The 22,300-nt window shown below is 38.4% G+C and overlaps 1 protein-coding gene across 7 annotated transcripts; it reads left to right on the top strand.

Moving 5' to 3' along the window:
* Positions 1-867: 867 nt before the first annotated feature.
* LOC114153188 (tubulin-specific chaperone cofactor E-like protein) lies at positions 868-22,300 on the top strand. 7 transcript variants are annotated; one of them, XM_028031561.1, is made up of 10 exons: positions 6,882-6,896; positions 7,012-7,251; positions 9,518-9,575; positions 11,652-11,791; positions 11,864-12,003; positions 12,337-12,518; positions 12,601-12,857; positions 13,738-13,864; positions 13,953-14,069; positions 17,848-22,300. In XM_028031561.1, exons 4-10 carry the CDS (start codon positions 11,662-11,664, stop codon positions 18,191-18,193), a joined length of 1,299 nt encoding a protein of 432 aa, XP_027887362.1. In that variant the 5' UTR covers positions 6,882-6,896; positions 7,012-7,251; positions 9,518-9,575; positions 11,652-11,661; the 3' UTR covers positions 18,194-22,300. The 7 variants fall into 7 exon arrangements, with proteins under 7 accessions (XP_027887359.1, XP_027887365.1, XP_027887362.1 ...); XM_028031560.1 differs by having other exon boundaries at positions 9,515-9,575; XM_028031562.1 differs by having other exon boundaries at positions 7,012-7,266; positions 9,515-9,575.

Here is a 22,300-nt window from a genome sequence, read left to right as displayed (position 1 = left end):
AATTGGTGCCAAAAAATAAACTAAATTGACTTGAAGCGGTCTTTAGCTTGAATTTTAGCTCACACTGCAGTTCAGAATCCAACAGAAATGAATCAATTTACTCTATACTCTGTTCATGCTGTTTGTAAACTCAAAACAAAACCACTGAACTAATCAAGAGTGTCCTCCAATACTCAAAACCAGGAGTCTCAACCTCCAGTCCTCGAGGGCCGCAGTCCTGCAACTTTTAGATGTGCCTCTGCTGCACCACACCTGAACAGAATAATTAGGTCATTAAGGCTCTGGAGAACTGATCTACACAAGGAGGAGGTAATTAAGCCATTTCATTCCAGTGTTTTGTACCTGTGGCACATCTAAAAACTGTAGGTCTGCGGCCCTCGAGGACTGGAGTTTGAGACCCCTGTTCAAAACACTTTCCGCATGTTCGGTTGTCAAATTTACACAAATGTATCAGACCGGGATTTATTTGACTATACCTGTTTCAACACATTTTTTCTTCAATCTTCCCCAGTGAAGTTTTATTGACTGAGTACTTCGTACTATAACGAAATCAACCTGCTAAATTTACTGATTTAAACTGTTGGTTTTTTTTACAAAGAAAACTTCTAAAAACAACAGTGAAAAAATGCAAAACTCACAGCAGAACCTGTCACACTTTAATGTTTTTTTCCGTAAAGTTGTTTACTTTGTTTACTGTATTTTTTTTGTACTGTGTTTCTCTCAACCACAGCTGCCGGTTTATTACCATAAAAATAACAGATTGTAGGTTTTTAATTTTTTTTTAATAGTATTGACAGACGTGACCCCCGACCCCCACGTTCCCCAGCTCAGCGACTGTTGCCATGGCAACTTACAGAAAGCAAAACAAGTTAGGAGAAAATGAGCGTTTATTGATTTATCGTCTATAGACAGAGCAATGCTCAGAATGAGCTGATTTTTTTTTTTAAATATAAGCTTGTAAAAAGCAAAACAGTAGATAAAACAGCATTAAATACAAAACTAGCGCGTTGTTCCAGAAATGTCCACGGGTAGTTGTGACGTCCTGAATAAATTAAACGTAACATAAATACACGGCGGCCTTTTGGTTTCAGATTCAGAACTGCTCCTGAAGAGAAAAGCGAACCGCGATGAAGAAGAAGCTTTTCTACACGTTTCCGTGAGGCGACCGAGTCCTCCGGGGGAGACGAGCGACCGGCGCCTTCAGCAAAAGAAGAAGGGCATCCAGAGGAAGGACCGCATGGCCGCCCCCGCCGCCACGCCCGCCAGTAATCCCAGCGCGACGCTCTCTGCGACTCCATCAAACGGATCCCTCTGGACGATCACCTGGTGGGTTCCTTCAACACAACAACACAGCAGCCACTGGTACAGCTGGATCCTGTCTGTTTGCTTCTCAAACGAGTTTTTTTTGTTTTTGCTTATCAGACTGGTTAAGTTTTGACATTAACTGCTGTTAAAATCTTCTACATGTTTATTGTCTGCGACGGCAGGTAGGGTTAGGCCATAGTGTATAGAAGGGGGAAAAAAGAGGAAATTTCCACCAAAAAAGACAGAGGTTTGTTTGTTTTGTTTGTTTTTTTTTTTTTTATGTAAAAGTTCAAAAAGCTGAAAATTTGCAAGAAAAAAACACAGAAATTCTGAGATTAATCTCAGAAATTTTTCAGAAAAACGAGGACATTTCTGAGTTTAAAAAGTTGTAAATCTAGTAGGGAAAAAAAAATCTGAAATTCTGAGATCAATCTCAGGCATTTTCTAGAAGAAAACGAAATGTCAGATTTCAAAAAGTATAAGTTTGGAAGAACAAATTTGAAATCCTCAGATTAATCTCAAATTTTCTAGGAAAGACACAAAAGAAAGTTCAAAAAGTCAAACATTTGCGACATTTTGAAATTAATTTCACATATTTTCTATAAAATATCTGAACATTTTGTGAGCTCATAAAGTTGAAAGTTTTCAACTTTTCAAGCTGATAAATCTTTGAGATTTATCTCAACGTTTTCTATTGACTTTTTGGAGCTCAGAAATGTCTACATTTTGGGAGAAAAATTCTGAGTTTAATTTCAGAATTTGAGTTTTTTTTTTTTTTTTTTTCAAATTTACAACTTTTTAAACTCAGAAATGTCCTTATTTTGGCTAGAAATTTTCTGAGGTTAATCTCAAAGTTTTGTCATTCAGCCATCTTACCTGGTCCCGCTCCAGGTGTGATGTAGACGGTGTGGTATCCGTTCATGGGGACGGCCTGGTAGGAGTCATCATAGGGGTCGTATGCAAACACCTGCATAAAGAAACCAACAACAACAACAAACATTTTCATTATTTTCAGCAACAAGTTGACATGTCCAGAACTGACGGGGAACACACAGAACTCACCGGGTTTCTTCTGGTTTCAAGCAGAGTCAGTTTCCACGCTCTGAATGAGAGCAAAAACCCAAAATGAGAAGCTGATAAATGTGTTTAAATTAAAGGCTGAGCCAGCAGGTGGAGGTGTTACCCACAGAGACTCATCTTCACTGTTTGCACACAGGTTGAGTGTTGAGCCTTCTCTGAGATGAACCACTACGAGGTTTTCCCTGGGATTACTCTCTGGTGGGTTCACACCTGCAGACAGACAGACAGACAGACAGACAGGGTGTTACTTTCATTTTCCGGTGATGGTAGTTATAAAAGTATTTCTGCGATGCTTACCTCCACATTCCAGGCCAGACCGCACATCGATGCACGTTGTTTTCAGGCTGACTCGCTGCTCTAACTCCCGCCGCCTGTCGCTCTTGTAGAAACACAGGCTGCCGTCTATCAAAGGTCGCACCAGTTCAGCTTCCAGCGCTTCAAAATGGCGGCTGCAGAGCAAGCATGCGTCACAAAGACATGCTAAGGCTTTTCTGTAAAGGGATCTGATGTACTCTGAAAGCCACGTTACTATCATTGGTGATGATAATTGGTCACTACTGATCCAGCTTGTGGTGTGCCTCTAGGGTCTGTCCTCGCTCCCCCTTTTATTCTAGAACCTGAATTAGACATAATTTTATTGAAATAATTTGATATAATCCCGTATTTTTCAAAAGTAAATGTGTAAATAGATTACAGAGATATACAGTGATGTACAGTGACTTACAAAAAAAAAATTCCTACTTGTTTAATATAATTATTAAAGGGGAAGTATTATATGTTTATAGGCACATAGTGCCATTTTATAGCATTTCAAGTTACTGTTTCCTTCAAATATTATAAAAAGCTACACATATATCAATAATTACTTTACTTCCTGCTTTAATGCCTTGAAACTGAGTCTGTCTCTTTAAAAGCTCCTGCTCTTTCTGAAGCCCCGCCTCCAGGGAGTCATCCCAACATGGCTGCTCTATTAGTCCTTTAGCAACGTTTTCACCAGCGTTGCTCTGAGCAGCAGCTCCTACAATGAGCTCAACTCCAGGTTTTTTGCTAATTGCTGTTGGCTAGTCTCAAGGAGCTGAGTGTGGGAGGAGCTATGCCTCTAAGGTTCACCCAGCTGAATAGTTGCCATGGAGATGAAAGGATTTCTCAAACATGCATGAAGGAATCACAGCAACATGCCAGGTTTGTTTTTGATGAGGGAAAAGCATTATAGCATAAAGCTAAAAGGTTGATTTTATGTAATACTACCCCTTTAATTACAAATAAATGAAAAGTCTGAGGAAGCGTAAACCAAAAAAAAAAAAAAAATTAAAACTATACAAAATGTACTGATTTTAAGCATGAAATATTGTAATTAAAGAAACAAAATAAAATAAAAATGTGATTTAGGTGGCTCTTTATTTGAAGACCTGCTGCCTTTTGCCAAGTTTTATTAATAATTACATTCTCTCGCTCGCTATAAACTTTGACTTCAGCTTGAAGAAAGAAATTTCATAAAAATCTGGTGTGGCGAATTGACTTCATTTCTGTCACATTAGAGGTGGAAAATCTTTTAAAATAACTTATTGTGGGGGCGTGCCGTGGTGGCATAGTGGTTAGCGCGACCCGTATTTGGAGGCCTTCAGTCCTCGACGAGGCCGTCGCGGGTTCGACTCCCGGACCCGACGACATTTGCCGCATGTCTTCCCCCCTCTCCTCCCCCACTTCCTGTCAGCCTACTGTCATATAAGGGACACTAGAGCCCACAAAAGCCCCCTGGAGGGGTAAAAAAAAAACTTTTTGTGAATCATTTCCTTTCCAACTTTGCTTTCGATTGGCTTTCCCTCATGATCTGTGAGCCACTTAGAGACACGGCCGGCCGAGGACAATTAATAGGATTAGACGCTGCAGTTTCATAACCAGCACGGCGGGTTTCTGGAATATTCTCATTGTTTTCTGCAGAGACGTTCAGATTATCCTGAATGGAGGATAATGAATATACAGAAATATGATGTTGGTCAGTTAAAGATCAACATGTTAAACCTTTAAAACACCAGAAAAAAACAAGTTCTTCAAAAAACATCAAAAACTGTTTTATTATTTGACACTGAATATCAGTTGATTAGCAAATCTAGAATATAAATACCTAAAAAAATCCACATTTCTCTGCCTTAATGCTTAAAAATATAAATAGTTCCAGATTTTGGAGTCAGATCTGATTTTTTTTTGCAAGATTAAAGGCTTTTCTTCTATATTTGTCTGAAATATTACTATATCTTTGGAGCAGAATTTTAGTTTTAGTCAAATTTCATAATTTTTTGGAGTCTTGTTAATTTTTCCCCTTAATTGTCTCTCTACTACTCTGATTCTGGAGGGGACAATTGTATTTTTCAGATAAAGCAAAAAATGAAAATTAGGTAACAACACACGTCTATCTTAAATTCCTTTTTTATTGTTTTTATCTAATTATTTCTTATAGTACCGCTATTAATACTAGTTTAAATAGTATTAAATGTTTAAATGACTGTAAATTTGTGACCTGTTGAGTGCTAAAAGTGACAAAGTTAAGTGAGTACATATAAAATTACATATAAAAATGTAGATAAAAAAAGTTGGGAATATACTTATGAAATTTAAAACAACGTATCAGGGGCATTGTTGATAGAAAAAAAGAGTAAATGTAAAAACTGGAAATTTCCGAGCTTGAAATGCAGGAAACTTTCGACATTCTGAAATTTTCTATATTTCAAAAGTTGAAAATAATCAACTTTTCAAGCTCACAGAATTTCCAAATCTTTCTAGAAAATTTCTGAGCTTAATTCCCCAAAATTTCTGAGTTCTTTTTGGTGGAAATTTTCTCCTTTTTTTCTACCTACAATGGCCCTATTAAGCCATCTTAGGAACTTTTTAGATCTATAATCTCTAAAAAAAAATTTAAAAAAAAGATTTGTCAATATATAATTAGGATTGGTACTGTGTATACATACGAAAATGATTACTTTTTTAAACGTTCAGGTTCAAAGCTTGTAAGTGTAAAAGTCAGCATTTCCTATCAGTGGGCGGGGCTAAAATGGATGCAGTAAAGATGATTGGTTTCAAGTGAACTTGAGTGTGGAAATGAACCAATCAGATTTTAAAAGCCAGAATGACATCAGTTTAGAAACACAGAAGTAATGTTGAAGATACTTTCCAAAATGTATATCAATCATTCTTTTTTTTTTACATTACTCATCCCTTTTAAATAGGTGAGGAAATAAATAAATGATGAATATATTTACTTATTGGATTGTGGCACTTTTTGATTTCCGTATCACCAGTATAAGTTTGAAATATAAATGAAAGAGAATTTTGTGATAAAATATTTTAGATTTACCTTTTTGTTTTGGGGTAAAAAATAATAGAAAATACTCACTCTGTCTCCACAGCCAGCCTGACTTCAGGAGCGCCATGTTCCTCAGCTTCAGTCAGCTTTGTTCCTTCTATTTCAATAATTTTCCAGCAGAAGTTAAAAAGGGAAATTACCTGATTTTATTGGATGATTTGAATCAAATTCCTCCCCTGTGTCTGTTTATATTCTCTGCTCCTGGCAGATTATTGTGCGGCTGACTCACAGGATCCTTCTGGATTAGGACGCCACGCCTCCCGTCCAGTTTCCCCTTGCTCTTTCTGGGCTGAGGACCTTTCCGCCGTGTTTTCATGCAGATATCTAAATAACAGAGTAGATGCTCAGAAACAGAAACTGCAGTTTCTTCTGCTTCTGATTTCTGCTTTAAATTACATCAGTTATAACACGTTAATCTCTGCTCTGAGATAACAAAATGAGGATTAGCCCAATAGTCCCCAGGTCACAGACAATGACATCATTTCCTGCTGAGAAGAGTATTTTCTAGAACCTGTCCAGATTTTTGCTCTCTGTATCCAGGTAAATAAAACCTTAAAGGGATGAGGTGATGTCACTTATGAAAACCTAACAGTTTAAAAAAATAAAAAAATAACAGTATTCCATAATAAAAACCTCAATCCCTTAATAAAGTACTTAACATGGCAGCAGAAGTTTTGGTTAGTGGAAACATGCTTCAGTGTGCAGATGAAATGCTGCATAATGTAAATTACACTTAATAACTCAATTAAATGTTATTTAATTACTTTTGGGATCAATAAAGTATTTTTGAATAAAATTTTATTCACTCACAAAAGCACCGATTCAAGAAGTAGAATACAAAAGTACGCCACACTTTTCAGTTTTCTTATTTTTTTTAGTTGAAGACGATATTTTTCATTTTTATTTCCACTTCCAGTTTGTGTTGGTTTTCATAACAACTTCTCAGTAAAATGCATTGGCGTTTTTGAGACAGTTAAATAAATAAAAAAATTAAATGGCCATGTTTGTCTTTTTAATTAAAACAAACAAAATGTTAAGATTCTAACGAAAAGGCCTCACATGTGCTCTGCTTCTTTAAATCTGGCAGAGAACCAATCACAAACGAGGAAGTCTGTTGCTATGGCACTACGTGATCCCGCAATGGCAACAGGTAGTGTGAAAATAATGTTACACATTTTAAAAGCACATTTTTAGTGGTGTATTTCACATGTTTCTGTATTTTGTGCCTTTTGTTTTTCTCGTCTCATTGTTCTTTTATCTGAAAGAAGAAAAAAAATTTAAACCTGACATTTAAACTACGTAACTTCCGGTAGAAGAGGCGTGTCCTAATCTGTCAAACTAACCGAAGAACAACAAACACAAACCGAAGGTTGAGAGGCTCCGGTGGTCGGCGAGTGGGCTCATCTCTAACCTCGTTACTGGGACACAATATAGCTGTAATGTTCCGAAGAAAGGTCCATAAAACGGACTGAACACCTGCACCAACATCCGTTACCGGACTGGATGTAAGATAAACCAAAGTACTGATTGTTCTGACGCTCCTTTTTGTCGTGTTTACAGTTTATATGGCCTGTTTGCTTCTGAAACACATCAAAACACCCGAGTTTGCTGTATTTTCCCATGTTTTTAGTTTGAGCTGCGTTTTCCAAACAGCCCCCACAACAGCCGCTTCTTGGTTGACTTTCTGGTTGATTTGCCGAATTATGTTGAAAACGGCTATAATTTGATTTTAAATTTCTTTTCGGAAAGAGTATGAAAACGGAGAATTAAATTATGTGCTATTACTTTCGTCTTTACATGTTTGAAGTGCATTCGGCGTTATTTGTCAGTCGATTCTTTTCGTGGTTTAATAATTAAAAAAATACTTAGAATTTGCAATGCCAGCGCCGTACAGTAGGGGGAAGCAGAGAGTGGCGTTGAAAGTTCAGCTTTTATCATAAAATAACTTCCTGGAATTTTGTTTGTAGCGAACTTAACAAAAACATATATTTTTTCAGTGTATCTGAATCTTTATGTCAGATATTTAATTCAGAAAGCTAAACTATGATATTTATTCATAGTCAGAATCTTTAGGTGTTTATTTTCTGCTGGTTTTGATCATTTTAGCTTACAGACGATTAAAACACAAAATTCAGTTCCTCAGAAATGAATAAAAAAAATATTACTACGTTAATATACCAATAAATAAGTATTTTCATTCTAAAATATGGCTGTTTTTCCTATGATTTTCTCACAATACCATAACATTTCTGCTTTCATTGACCTGATATAAAATTACATTTCTGAGAAACTGACTTTTGAGTTTTAATTAGCTGAATGCTTAAAATCATAAACATGAACTGAAATAGATGTCTAAAATGTTGTATGAAAGGAATCTGTGATATATAGTACAGACCAAAAGTTTGAACACACCTTTTAATTCAATGAGTTTCCTTTATTTTCATGACTATTGACATTGTAGATTCACACTGAAGGCATCAAAACTATGAATAACACATGTGGAAATATGCACTAAACAAAAAAATGTAAAACAACTGAAAATAGCCCTTATATTCTAGTTTCTTCAAAGTAGCAACCTTTTGCTGTGATTACTGCTTTGCACACACTCTGCATTTTCTTGATGAGCTTCAAGAGGTAGTCACCTGAAATGGTTTTCACTTCATAGGTCAACCTGCCCTGTCAGGTTAATAAGTGGGATTTATTGCCTTATAAATAGTCATGAAAATAAAGAAAACCCATTGAATTAGAAGGTGTGTCCAAACTTTTGGTCTGTACTGTATGTTTCACTATTTTATCTGGATTACTAGAATAAACAAACTTTTTCATGATCTTCTTATTTATTGAGACACACAGTCTACATATCAGACTTGTGCTACCTTTTCCTAAGAAACAGCATTATGTATTTTTGTGCATAAATGTTAGAGATGAAGATCACTTTAATTGGTTTTAGTGTTTATGTTGTATTTGACTATGTAACATTTATTATATTTTGTTTTTTGTACTGCTCTTTTTTTCTACGTCTGTCTGTAAAATTAATGTAAGATAATAAATTTAGGCCAAAAACAGGGCAAAAATATTACTAGGATGTGGAATGACTTGATTTTTGGTGTGTAGATAGCCCAGTCACAATAACAAGTTTTGCTGGACAATAAAGTATCCCAGAGATTATTGTGATAAGCAATAATATGTTTGAAACCATTTTCAAGTAATTCAATAATAATGGCACAATAATGCAAGTTTGCCCTCTCAGTAATCAAAAAACTTTCATTTTGTTAACAAAGAAAAACCCTCTTAATACTGGAAATGGAATATATTTAAATATTTAACAAATAAGACCAAAAACAATAAAACGGAAATGTAAACCTGCACACAACTAAAAACATAAATGAAATGGATTATAAAGTTTCTGTACACAAAATCACCTTTTGCAAAACATAATGGAAATGATTGAGCTCATTTTAATTTACAAGGCGATTCATTGATTTATCGCAACAAGCTTAAAAACATGAATTAATGTTCCATCATACATGGAGACATATTTACATAAAATGTCAGTTTTTTTCTTGAGCCACCTTATGATTCTTAATGGGCCCCATCTGGCCTCCCGAGACAAAACGTCCTGGAGGAGCCCATCCTTTTCAAAAGTCAAATTCCCCAGACACCCGCTGTCTTTCTGGACACTTTTTTTTTTTTTTTGCTCCGTCACGTTAAATGATCAGACTCAGAACTGTTTCCATTTTTACTCTTCCCTCTTTCTGCTTCTCTTAGCAGGAATGGGGACGTTGGGTTGTTGAAAACACTCTTTCCTCCAATCTCTGCTGCGTCTGAGGTATGAACCAGGAGATCTGTGTCATCAGGCCGAGTCCGGACTCCAGACTGAGACATTTGGCAAACGCGTCCATGTCAAACGAGCAGAACTTTAGATAACCGGACCTTTGTTTATCAGACATTGATAGGGCTGATCGGACAGGACCGAGTGGGATCAGATTTTTATTGCATCGTGACCTTGAGGGAAAGCACCATCTTTACACAAAATGTTTAAGATAAATAGATTTTATTTGAAAGACAAAAATACATTTTATTCCAACTGCTGCTGAATTATAGCCACATATTAGTTGTGCTTGATTATAAGTGAAAACAAAAAGCCGTCTTCACTGTAAGATTGTGGGTGTCAATGTTTTTAATTAGATATATCTAGCAATCCATCTGCATGTGTCTGTTAAGGTCAGAGGTCATGATCCAGTAATAAGAACGGCCTCCATGGGATTAGTTTTCTCACAGTCACAGGTTATTTTTGAATTAGAGTCCACCCCGCTTATTAAATGAAATTAATATGCGTTTTCTATTTTTTTTTCAGGTTGATGATCTAAATTTAAGTGAGAGAAAACAGAAAAAATCTGGGTGTAAATATTTTCTTCACAGGATTGTATTTAACTGATTGAATAGCATCTGTCTCTCCTGGAAGATCAAAATACAAACCACATAACATCATGCAGCTGCAGGTTGCTACAATCGATAGTAGCCACACAGGCACACCCGCTAAAAGGAAACAAACGCACCCAGCACAGCACTTTCGTTCTATTGGCTGAGAAGTTGCCAGGCGACTGTGCCAAAAGGTGGTTCCATGTTTTGTAAGCGAGCAGAGACTAAGTGTGAGCGCGAGGAGAAGTTTTGAGTACAAGCGTTACAAGTTTTGAGAATAAAAACATGAAGTCCTGCTTTCAAAATGAAAATGTAAGCAAAAGTATTAAAAGGTTTGAGAACAAAAGACATGAAATCCTGCTGTCAGACTGAACATGTGTGCTCTTGGATCACGGCAGAAAACTTCCCATGTTAACCTGCGCCCATAGTTTACTCAGACTTCACATTGCTTTGTTTTCCTGTGGTTGTTTAGCAGAGCAGGTCCATTATTTGGTCTTGTAAGCTGTGTGCAGCCACCATGCACAGCCTTTTGTTGCAGTTTATAATAAGTTTAAAGGAAAACCGTTGGTGCTCTTCTGACCCCACCTGTTGGACCTCTGAGCACCAGCAGAGAAACTTTTTATAAAGCTCCCATTGTTACACATGCAGCTCTCCGCAGCTGCACAGCAGGATTTAAACATATTTTAAAGATTAAAAACCTTTATTAAAATGATTCCTTATGAATTAGAAATAATTTTGAGAATTTTCACGTTTTAAATTCTTAAAGTGTTTATATAAAATTTTTTAAAAACCTTCTCTTTTATTCCAGCCGCGATAATCTCACAATGGGAATTTTAGTCAAATCTATTTTTAATTTTATCTTACTATATAATTAAAATGTTATAGAATACTAAATGCTTTTAAGCAAAAATAAATTCCCCTTTGTGTGCCTTTTTTCCCCCCATAGTGAATAAACATTCTTATATTGCAGTTTGCATTTTTTAAAATTCTTTTCAGTACGAACTTTTTCTACTGTAAAAAAAGTTAGCTTATTGCACAAATTTACCGGAGGAACTATTAAGAATGTAGGCTGTATATTTATTTATTTATCTTAATTTAAATTTTTCTTTCTATGTGGTAATTGTACACATTTAGCTTATTTTCTTTAGTTTTTCACCCTTTAAAATGTAATTTTATACATATAGGAATTGATTTCACCTGTGAGTTATTTTGTATTTTCGGATTTTTAAACCACAGATTTTCGGCAGCTTTTTTCACTAATAAAAGTCAGTGTATTGTATTTTTTATTGTATTTTTTAGCATTTGAACCCATTTCTTAAAAGATAAACCTTTTATAAATTTTTTAAAATCTTTTTTGGTTTTGAGGCTGAATTTGATCAGAGTTTCAGGTTTGGGCTGCAGATCAGAACCAGAGAAGTTGCTGTTGGTTCTAACGGTGAACTTTAGCTGCTTATATTTTTCTTTTCTCTGGATTCCTATGAAGCTGTGCAGCCATGGATTCCTCTGATGAAGAGGAGGAGCGCACCTTCGTCCGGGTCCTCAGTGAGAAGTACAACCCGGAGAATTTCCCCTATGGCCAAGGTGTGGTGGTTCTGCCCAGCCCTCCAGGATCTCCTGTTAAAGGTAACAGAAAAACACTTCATAAACGATTGAAAATCGCAGAAATGAATTGACTTTAGTTTTGCTGGGCGGCAGACCGACTGTTCCTGCCCAGCGTTCTGGTTCTGAATGACTGCGGGATCAGCAAAGCTGGCGACAGGTCCGACATCGAAGCATTCTGTGCTCATGTCCTGGAGCTGGACCTGGCCTACAATCAGCTCAAAGACTGGGAAGAGGCAAGTCCGCTTCACGAATCCAAAACCATTTACATAGAAACCAATAGAGTTGGGTGGCCTCACGTTGGGCGCCAAATGTTTGCAGATGACGAAAATAAATCAACACACAATTAAGAATGTCTTTCTTCATCTCGTAAAGTTTGAGTTTCGTTCTGACTTTTGTGGTCAGAGTGACCTGATACGTTACACACATTGTGGAGGACAACGTAAACACAGGCATGATTGACAGCGCCAGATTGGCAAAATCTAAAGAAGATTCCAAAACAACGAGTTGAAAACAAATGTCAAAAAATCCTAAGTATTTATGCATTGTGTTCATTGTGGCTTTGACAGATCAGCACCATCGTCTCCAGCATCCCTCACCTGGACTTCCTCAACCTGAGCATGAACCCGCTGAGCGGCGTGCAGCTGCAGCCCAGCGTGGCCGACGTCTTCTCCAGGGTGCGACGACTCGTCCTCATCAACACGCAAGTCAGCTGGGACACGGTGCACACTCTCACGCAGCACACGCCAGAGTAAGTGAGCCAAGCAGATGTTCCCTGTGGCTGTGCTGAAACGCGTTCGGGTTTCTCAGACTCTGCTCCTCCTGGCGTCCAGGCTGAAGGAGCTCTTCCTCTGCCTGAACGGCTACGACTCCGTGTCCGAGTCGCAGGCTTCCTGTCCGTCGCTGAGCCTCTTGCAGATCACCGGCAACCAGCTGCAGGACTGGGCCGAGGTCAGGAAGTTTGGGCAGCTGTACCCCAGTCTGAGCACCTTGGTGCTGGCCAACAACAGCGTCAGCTCTGTGGGCGACACCAAGGAAACACTGGAGGGTCTCTTCCCCAACCTGCGCAGCATCAACCTCAACAACTCAGGTTTGTTTTCTCTGTCAGTTCAGTTGGAATGTATTTTACTAAAAGACCAAGAAATGCACACAATGCAAACATATTTATGTGTGGAGAGAAAATCACATTGGTCAACCATAAGGCAGGACAATATGGCTGAAAAACACGTCACGATAAAAGCATTTTATATCAGTCAGTATAGACGATTATTGATTAGTTTTTGGTTTTAAATATCTGAAATGCTACCTACCGGGTGGCGTAATATTTGCTGCTTTATCCACAGTTTCCCTCAATGCCGTTGGTTTTTATTTTTAACCATTTATGAGGCACAGTAGCGAAACTTGAAACTGCACATGTTGCTCAACGGGTTGTTGCTAGGTAACCAAACCTAGCTAAAAAAACCTGTAGGATATCATCATTGTATTAATTAAAAAAACGTAAAACTATGGCCCTTAGATAATCAAATATGCAGAAACTGATCATGTGACTCTTATTTTCTTTCTGCTTTGTTCTGTATTGTGGTGCTGTATGGCTTTTTATACATAATCTGAAATGTTTTGGATTTTTTTATTATTATTCTCTTTTTTCATGGAAAAGCTAGTTAATTTGTCTGTTTTACACGGTATTGTATTTATATTGATTATACGTTGAGGTGCTACAGATGAAACCTGCTTCTTTGGCTAACTGTGGCACACTGTTCATATTAAGGAATTAGCTAATTTAAAAATTATACATTACATAGTACATTTTGAATCGATTCAGAATTCCCAAGACTTGCAATTCTCTATGAAAAATATTTTTTCTGTATCTATTATTCTGTGATGCGCATTGTCCCTTTTGAAATAAATAAACCTCAACGTAAACAACAGTTCAAAGAGAGGAAATGAAGCGTTTTCCTTGTGAACTGCAGGTCTCAGCCAGTGGCAGGACATTGAAAGGCTGAACTTCTTCCCTAAACTGGAGGACGTCAAAGCTCAGGGGATTCCTTTGCTGCAGTCGTACAGCACCCAGGAGAGACGCAGCCTCCTTTTAGCACAGTTCGTTACATTTAAACTCTCCCTCTTCATGCATCATGGCTGCTTTTAATTATTTAAGAATTTAATGATCCCTTGTTCTGTTCCCCAGGCTGCCATCTGTGATGGTTTTAAATGGGAGTGCCATTTCTGACGGAGAGAGGGAGGACGCAGAGCGGTACTTCATCCGATACTACCAGGACTGTCCTGAGCGGGAGCTTCCTCAGAGGTACCCGCTTCACACCATGCAGCGCTTTACCCAAAACAAATGAAGGGCCGCTGGAAAACGACATCAGTATGATTAAATGCCGCCATCTTGTCGACTTTAGCAATAAAATTAACTTTTCTTTAAACATTTTTTGACCAAAACACGTTCAGCCACTGGATGACTTGCATGGCGCCCCCTCCCACTGGGCTTTGCAAGTTTTCTGGGGGAAACCCTGAGTTACAACATTTAATTTCCCCTTAATCCATAAAGTAGTTTTGAATTCGAAAAAAGTTTCCTGCTTCAGTAACACAGACTGCAGCAGCTGATGTCATTTTACGCTTCAAACCATGAAAACTTGTGATGTCTGTGGTGGTTTCTTTTATTTGGGGGCAAACACCAGATATCCAGTCATCGTCTGCAGTCTCAGTTGCCTTCATTCCACTTAACCTGAGCAGAATTAGGTGGGGGGGGCTTTCTGAAGGAAGGTGTAGTCCTTCGCTGAGGGAAACTAACCTTTTGGGAGACAATGCCGCCACTCTCCGGCTGCTCAATGATCTCTTTGTAGGGGGAATTCTCTGATTGGGAATCGGATACGGCAGGTAGCTGCTAGATGCTGCTAGATGTTTCTCTCCTTTATCTGCACACCAACGTCGTCAAAATCAAAACGGGAAGCCTGGAGATTTTCTGATGCTTTCGGCAGCGCCGCATCTCCTCTGACGCTTCAGGTGACGAGCGGCGGATTATCTCTCCTTCCTTCTCTCTGCTTTAACCGGCGCTGGTGGACCTAGTTTGGTGGTCGGGTCTCTGTAGGTCAGAAGGTCAGGGGGCATCGGTGTGAGAGCGCAGGTATCCCCTTTCCTCTCGGGTAGCGCGGATCAAACGCATTCTGTAGAGAAAATGAGTTATTTAGATGTTGTCATCCTTAAAACCACCACTTACCAGATGTTTCCGGCTGAAGTTCTGGTCCAGTACTTCACTGACTCGAATCTTAACTAAAGAACAGGAATTTTTTTGTGTAGCTTCTCATCAAAGCAAACAGAAATCACAAGTCCTATTTAATGTCTGCATGTGCCCACTATCTCAGATTACAACACTGCAAAAACAACATCCTACCAAGTATGTTTGGTCTAGTTTCTGGTGCAAATATCTGAACTTTTCAGCAACATATAGGAGCTTCTTTTAAGTCAATAATTTATTGATATTGATATAAAAAAAAGTTCTAGTTCCACTGGCAGATTATTTAACTTGTAACAAGATGTTTTAAGCATGTTATAAGAGGAGCTAGCACTTTTTCAATAATATTATTTACTTAAAACACGCTTGTATATGTTGCTGAAAAGTTATTTTTAAGTTAGTTCTGTCTTATTTCACATGTACTAAGATATTTATACTAGAAACTAGAGTTATAGATCTAGAGTCAACACACGGCCTCAGTTATTACAGCTGGAAACCAGAACTCAGGCTGAACTTTGACCTGAACCTTCAGAGTCACATAAAGACAGTTACAAAGTGGGCCTTCTGTCACCTGAAGAACATTTCCAGGATCAGAGGACTGATGTGTCAGCATCAGAGAAACTCATCTTTAGTTGCATTGATCACTGCAGCAGTGTCTTCACACATTGACCTAATAAATCATCGCTCCAGCTGCAGCTGACCCAGAACGCTGCTGCTGGCGTTCTGACTAAAACCAGGAAGATAGAGCACATCGCCCAGTTCTACAGTCCTTCACTGAGAGAATAGACTTTAAACTACTGCTGGCAGTTTATAAATCACTGAACGGATTAAAGATCTGCAGATCTGTTGATTCAACCTTCAGACCTCTCCTGTGTTATGGCATTATTAATTCGTCACTAAAAAATTGTCTCAAAAAAATAATATTATCATTTATCACAATTTCTGGGACAAATTATCAACCATTAAAATTTGTTATCAATTGATCAACATATCTGTATATTTGCTTGATGATTTTGTTGATGGCGTTTGACTAAATGTAATGTTTATTGCTTGTTTCATAACTGCTGCAAGACTTTTGGGGCGTAAAGCGCTTTGAACTGCGTTGTTTCTGAAATGTTCTTTAACATAAACGTAACTCATTTATAAACTTTAAGAAGTGTCGCTTAATTTAAGGTGAAGTCGACCCAGGAAGGCTTTGTTACTGGAAAAGTTTTGGAAAATAATAGAAAAGTGTTGAGTTTCAGGCTGGGTGAGTTTCAGGCTGGATGTTGGACCTGGACTGGACAGTGTCTCCAAACCCACAATTTCCTTCCTTAAAAACACAATTAGAACGGTTGACATATTGTTACCTGCAGCAGTGTTTCACCAGACGTGCCGCCTTAAACCCTCCTGTTAGAAGGGCACTTTGTGCGCCGCGAGTTCCCACAGAAACCTCGGGTCAGGCGGGGATCGGCTTTGTGGACCAGTTTTTAGTGGGGAAGTGAAATTGGCTTGATTGGACCAGCTGTCACAGACTCTTTGAAAACACTGCCTTTTTTTTTTTTCCCCTCTCCTTGATTTTATTTAATCGTTCCCGGGTCTTTATCTCGAGCTTCGGTTCCCCTGAGACGACTGAGTGCTTTCTCACGGCCGACAGTTTGGTTTTCTTCTGCTCCGCCAGAACATTTCCTTTCAGCAGCCACCAGAAAACAGCCTGAGTGGAAATAAAGCTAATGATGATTAGGACTGTTTTCCTTCAGCATTTAGAGAAAAACATCAGAGCTACTAAGCTGATAACAATAAGGAATTATGAGATATAAGGTCCCTTCTATCAAGGGTCAATAAATATGTTTGGTTTTGAACCAGATATTAACTAAATCTTTATGAAATAACAATCACAACTCAAAATAATAACATATTAGATTATAATATCCCAAATAACAAGTCATAAACAAATCCAGTTTAAACCCAAAACAAATCCTCAACAGTTGGTCTGCGTATCAAAATGTGCAAGTTTGAATAAATTAATCTGAAGAGTCTCATAACTAGTTTTATCTTATTTTTCATATCAATTACACCTATTGCATGTGGGAAAACACTTAAAATAAATGTTTTATTGCAGCAGCATTAAAACATGCAATGAAAACTAAATATTTTTGTAACTTCAGTTTGCACAAGTTTATGGTTAAGGGAAACGCAGCGACTGACATTGACGTTCTATAGTTTAACCCCCTCTGCTTGTCCTCACACGTGGCCACGCCCCTTAATGGGTTCCGCCCACTTCCAGGGGCGGGGCTACGCTTTCACAGAGAGTTAGTTACATTTTAACTGGAACAAGGTGGTTTGACCTGAGTGAAGTTACCCCCACATGTTTGTGCAGCGAAAACTTTTGTTTTCATTTTGAAGATTAAAAGTTTCCAGAAGTCATCAGAGGTCATCATCAATATCTTCAACACAACTCAAATGTAGCTGAGTTGGTTTCGTAAATGAGATGGAGTGTGGGGGTGGTTGGCCTTTTTTATTGATATTTCTAAAATTGTGGCAGCACAAAGAATTTTTTTTACTGCACAAACGTAGCACAAACATTTGACACCAATTTTGTTAGATTTGGGGGAACAGTTGATCTTTCGACCTTTAAACCTTTGATTAAAATCTTCAAGACAAAAGCAGCACAAGCAAAAAATGTTGCTGCACAAACAGAATTCTAGCTGCACAAAGAAAAATTTTTACTGCACAAACGTAGTCGAGTTGATTGAGCTCCATGTTTGGTTTTAATGATTCATATTTCCTGCCTAAATAAGGGAAGCACATTTTTCCTTCAAGCTTGTACGAACCAAACCCCAACACGTGCCTCGTTCTGTTCCAGGTACCACGCCCTCGTGTCCAAATACGGCCACCTGGCCCCGCTCGCCGAAGTGGACCTGAGCCCGCGCGGCACCGTGGTGGAGGTCCGCTGGGGGGAGCGGGTGGAGCCGGTCACCCTCCGCCTGGAGCAGACGGTGGGCGACCTGAAGAAGCAGCTGAAGGCTCTGCTGCAGCTGCCCTCCAACGGCATCCGCCTCTTCCACATCGACAAAGAGATGAGCTCTGTGTTCGGACCCGAGGAGCTGAAGTGCGGCTTCCGGGCGCTTCACTCCTACAGCATCCAAGACGGCGACGAGATCCTGGTGGTGCTCAAAGAGAAAAACCGCTGCAGCTCCTCGGATTTTTGAGGAAGGACGCTCTCGTGCTTCAGATGAGAAATTAAAAACGAACAGAGGCAAAGCTTTTGTTTGATAAGAAAGACTTCTCCCAGTGCTGAATGTAAGGAAGTTTAGAAAAATGACGCAACATTAAATTTGCACATTGAAGCTTTTGACCCAAAATAGCTTTAAAGGAGTTTAGTAAAGTTTAAAATTTAGCTGTTTTGTTTCTTTGGTGGGCCTACACTTAAGACCTTCACTTTAACTAAACATAAAATTTGGGCCATAAAATTGTCAAATGTAGGTGCCAAAGACGAGACAAACTATGCAAAACGTATCCAGGGTTTCCCTGAAAAAACCAGGAGTGCTAGAGCTGCTAAAAAATGCTAAAAGTTGACAAGAAATTTGAAAATATAACTAGGTAATTATGTATAATTGGAAGACATTGCTGACAATACCAAAACACACAATTATACGCTTTAAATACAATCGAATTTTAATTATTTATCTTAAAACAACCTTCACATTTAAAGGTTGAAAAATATTACCTGAAATAGACAATAGCTGTGTTTCTATTGACCGTAATTCTGCACTGTTTGACATCTGGAAAAAAAATGTGTTTAATGGAAACGCGCTAGTTATCGTTTTTCCATGAAAAAGCTTTGCCGTTAGGATGATACAGGTTTTTTTTTTTTTTGGCCGTATCAAAATGAGTTTATTTCACAAAACTGCAATGGAAACATTTTTTTTTTTTTACAGTAGTAGGAGGATGGCATGTTTTTTAAGGTCTTACCATGTGAACAAACTTATGTTTCTTATTTATTGGAAACGCCGCAAATGAGAAATAGTTTTTTGTCTGACATTAGTGGAATATTGGCAAAGTTTTGTGCACATTTGTAATTGAAATGCAGGTAATTATGTAGTAATTCATGCAGAAGAAGCCCAAACCAACTATAGAGTATGCATATTTATCATTCGTCAACATACTTTTTTGTAGTGATAAAATATTGGATCAATATTTACATTTTCTAATAACTTGAGCATAAATTTCTCCTTTCTCCCTTTAGAATGACAGGTTATCTGCAAATTTAATGAAACATCTGTTTACCTGTTCAAAACGACAAACCTGAGGGCGTCCAGCGGAGGAGAGTACTGTTTAAAAAAAACAACTAACTTTGACCATTTCCTCCAGGATCCAGCTTGTAAATAAATGCCCCAAAAATCAAACGGAGAGTTTTTAGTCAGGTAGATCCGTCTCACGTCAGAAAAATATATAAATATAAGTTAAAAATGAAGGTTGGGACAACTGACAGCAACCTCATGGGTTTCTGGGCTTAAAATCAAGATTTAGCCCAGTTTGTAGTGAGGAACAAAAAATATTCTAGTTCAGTTATTATGCCAAAGTTTATTTAAAAAATATTTTTTCTGAAAGTCAACTGAATGCGCAGGTTATATTAAAGAAACCACTGCAGGTTATCAGGGATTAGATCCAAGACAGAAGTTTAGCAGAGGTTTAATCATTTAAATTAATACACGAATACTAAAATATAAAGTAGAGTTTAAAAATATTCACAATGCAGTTGTAGTTCTCCTTGTTCTTTTTCTGATTGTGAATAATTTTAGGAGCAAACATAAAGTGAGGAGTGAACTTTATCCTGCAGTCGGCTGAATCCAGGATGTTAGCATGCACAGAAAGACATTTTTTTTCCGTTTTTTTAAAACTTCTTTTTAAGTGCGTCAGCCTTGAGAAAGCTCCGTTTGTCTGAGTTCAGCTGAGCAGATTCAGATTTGAAAACGTTCCTTTGTTGAGAACGGATCGGATCGTTCGCTGGGAATCCTGGGATAACCCTGGAGCGGATGCAGACGCGCCGCTCCGCTTTGTGGGGAACACAGACGCACACGGAGCCGCCCTCCTCTCCTCCCGCCCTGGAGGAAAGCCGAGACGACGGCCGGGTCCGGGCCGGACGCTCCGGTTACCACCGGCTGCAGGCTGTCGGGCAGCTGAGAGGCGACGAGCCGCTTTCTGGAGGGAAACCGAACACCGGCTGCCACCGGTGTCACACAGACTTCCGCTGCTGCTGCGTTAGACCGGATTCAGACAGCCGGGTTTCCCGCCCAGACGCTCCGTTACATCCGACACCGGGACGTTGTTAAACTTTACATTTCCACTCAGACTCAGTGTTTCACCAACGTTACCAACAAGTACTATGTGTCATAATCTCCTGCTGGATCCTACAGCAGCGTATTACTGCTATTGTAGATTTTAAAGAAAAGGAGCAGGAGCTTTCCCCCCTAAGACTCAGGAACTTTTGGATCAAATCTTAGAATTTCTTTAGAAAAAACATGGAGATTTCTGAGTTTGATAAGTTGACATTTTTAGACTTCCGAAACTCAGAACATTTCCAAAAATTTTAAAAAATTTTTGTTTGAAAGTCAGAAATGTCAAACCTTTTCTAGAAGAGTTTTTCTAACAAATTTTTGACCTTTCAAGCTCAGAAAGTTGAGTTTTTTGTTTCAAATATTCGACTTTTGGAGTCTAGAAATTTTCTCATTGTTTTTTCAAGATTTCTGAGAATAATCTAAAACATTTTTTTTGTTTTCTTTTTACAAATTGTTGACATTTCAGGCTCAGAGATTTCAGGGTTTATCGTTTCAAACTAGACTCTTTTTCTTGTCTTGACGTTTGGAGCTCAGAAATTTTTCTTTATAGATTTCTGAGATTAATCCAATTCCCCCCCCCCCCCCCCAAAATTTGTAACATTTCAGGCTCAATCATTTTTGGTGTAAATATTTTTCCTTTTGCGTTTTCTATCTGCAATGGTGCTAATACGCCATTGTTGGATCCAAACTCACAGGAGACGTTTTGTTGCCAAGTATGAAATCTATCAGAAGAATGTAAGATGCAGGTTTTTACACTGATGGGAGAATATTTTGCATGTCGGGTTCATTTCGAATTGCGCGTGTTTTTTGGCTCTTTGTTGTTCCCGTAGATCGACCAGAATTCCCTTTGGTTGTCATTTTGGAAATCCTGCTGAGAACATGCTGCTGGTTGCAGGAGTTTCCCTGTTAATCTGTTCACTGTTGCCTGACTTTTACTCTGCTTCTAACTTTAGTAAGAAAAGAAAGTCAGTGGAGATTTACTATCAGCTTCACAGGAGCGATAAACGTGACGGCGCCCTTCCAGAAGGAAAAGTAAAGATGAGAACAGAGGAGGTTTTTGTTGAGCCAGTTTTTTCGTTTCCTTTTCTTTTGCTTTGACTGAAATCTTTACATGCCAGGTTACAAGTGTTTTCACGGAAAATGCTCAAATCTCACCTGTAGCTTCAACTCCAGTGTGTCTAATTATCCTAAAACGTTTTGTTCTGGTTTTGATCCGTGTTTGGGCTCTTATGGAAGAAGGTCCGGGTTTGAATCCTCGCTGAACCTTCTCCCTGTGCACGCGTTGGTTCTCTCTGAGTTTTAGCTTAATTGGACTCTAAATGGCCTGCTTGTATTTTTAACCAAAAAAATACAGATTTTCATTTCAGCTCTTTAAATGAGGCAACCCAGTTTACAAAACACCTACTTTTGCTTTTTTTTTTTTTACTAAGTTGAAGGCAAAAGAAGACGGGAAAAACTGATTCATATGATCATGGAAATGAGGTTGATAGTTGAATTCCCCAGTTTCTTTAATTTAGTTTCTAATTTTTCTGTGAGGAAAAAGTTTTTGCTTCTTTCACCGTTTTCTGAGTTCCCGTCGGCCTGGTGGTAAATAACCGGAGGTGTGTTTCTAACGATGATGGGAAGTCAGGTTTAGATGTTGGTTTTTGTGAGTTGTTTGATTTGCACGGCTGGAGTTTCTGCTTAAAACGTCTGATTTTAGGGAAACATGATTCTTTGTGGGAGTTTTTAATTGTGATGTATGCGACATGTCGTCTTCAGTAACTCCAAATACGGAGAAGATTGGCAGATTTTCATAACGCAGTGTGTCTGTTTGGAAATAATTGCTTCTTAACTTATTTCACGTGTGCTTTCGGCTTCTTTTGTGGATCTCGACACTTTAATTCAGGTTTGGTTTCTTGAGGTAATGATGCTGTTTCTATATCTGTACTGTGTTTTGATTCTTTTACTTCTGAATAAATAAATCTGAATAATGAC

The sequence above is a fragment of the Xiphophorus couchianus genome, chromosome 11 (assembly GCF_001444195.1).
Source record: "Xiphophorus couchianus chromosome 11, X_couchianus-1.0, whole genome shotgun sequence".
Lineage (NCBI taxonomy): Eukaryota > Metazoa > Chordata > Actinopteri > Cyprinodontiformes > Poeciliidae > Xiphophorus > Xiphophorus couchianus.
This window is presented reverse-complemented; position numbering and strand designations above follow the sequence as displayed.

What these genes read in the sequence shown, in the direction of transcription:
- LOC114153188 (XM_028031558.1), top strand. Translation starts at nt 1,238, where the DNA reads ATGGCCGCCCCCGCCGCCACGCCCGCCAGTAATCCCAGCGCGACGCTC. An exon ending in CGCAGCCTCCTTTTAGCACA is followed by an intron (nt 13,865 to 13,952) that starts GTTCGTTACATT and finishes TCTGTTCCCCAG; the next exon opens with GCTGCCATCTGTGATGGTTT. An exon ending in GAGCGGGAGCTTCCTCAGAG is followed by an intron (nt 14,070 to 17,847) that starts GTACCCGCTTCA and finishes GTTCTGTTCCAG; the next exon opens with GTACCACGCCCTCGTGTCCA.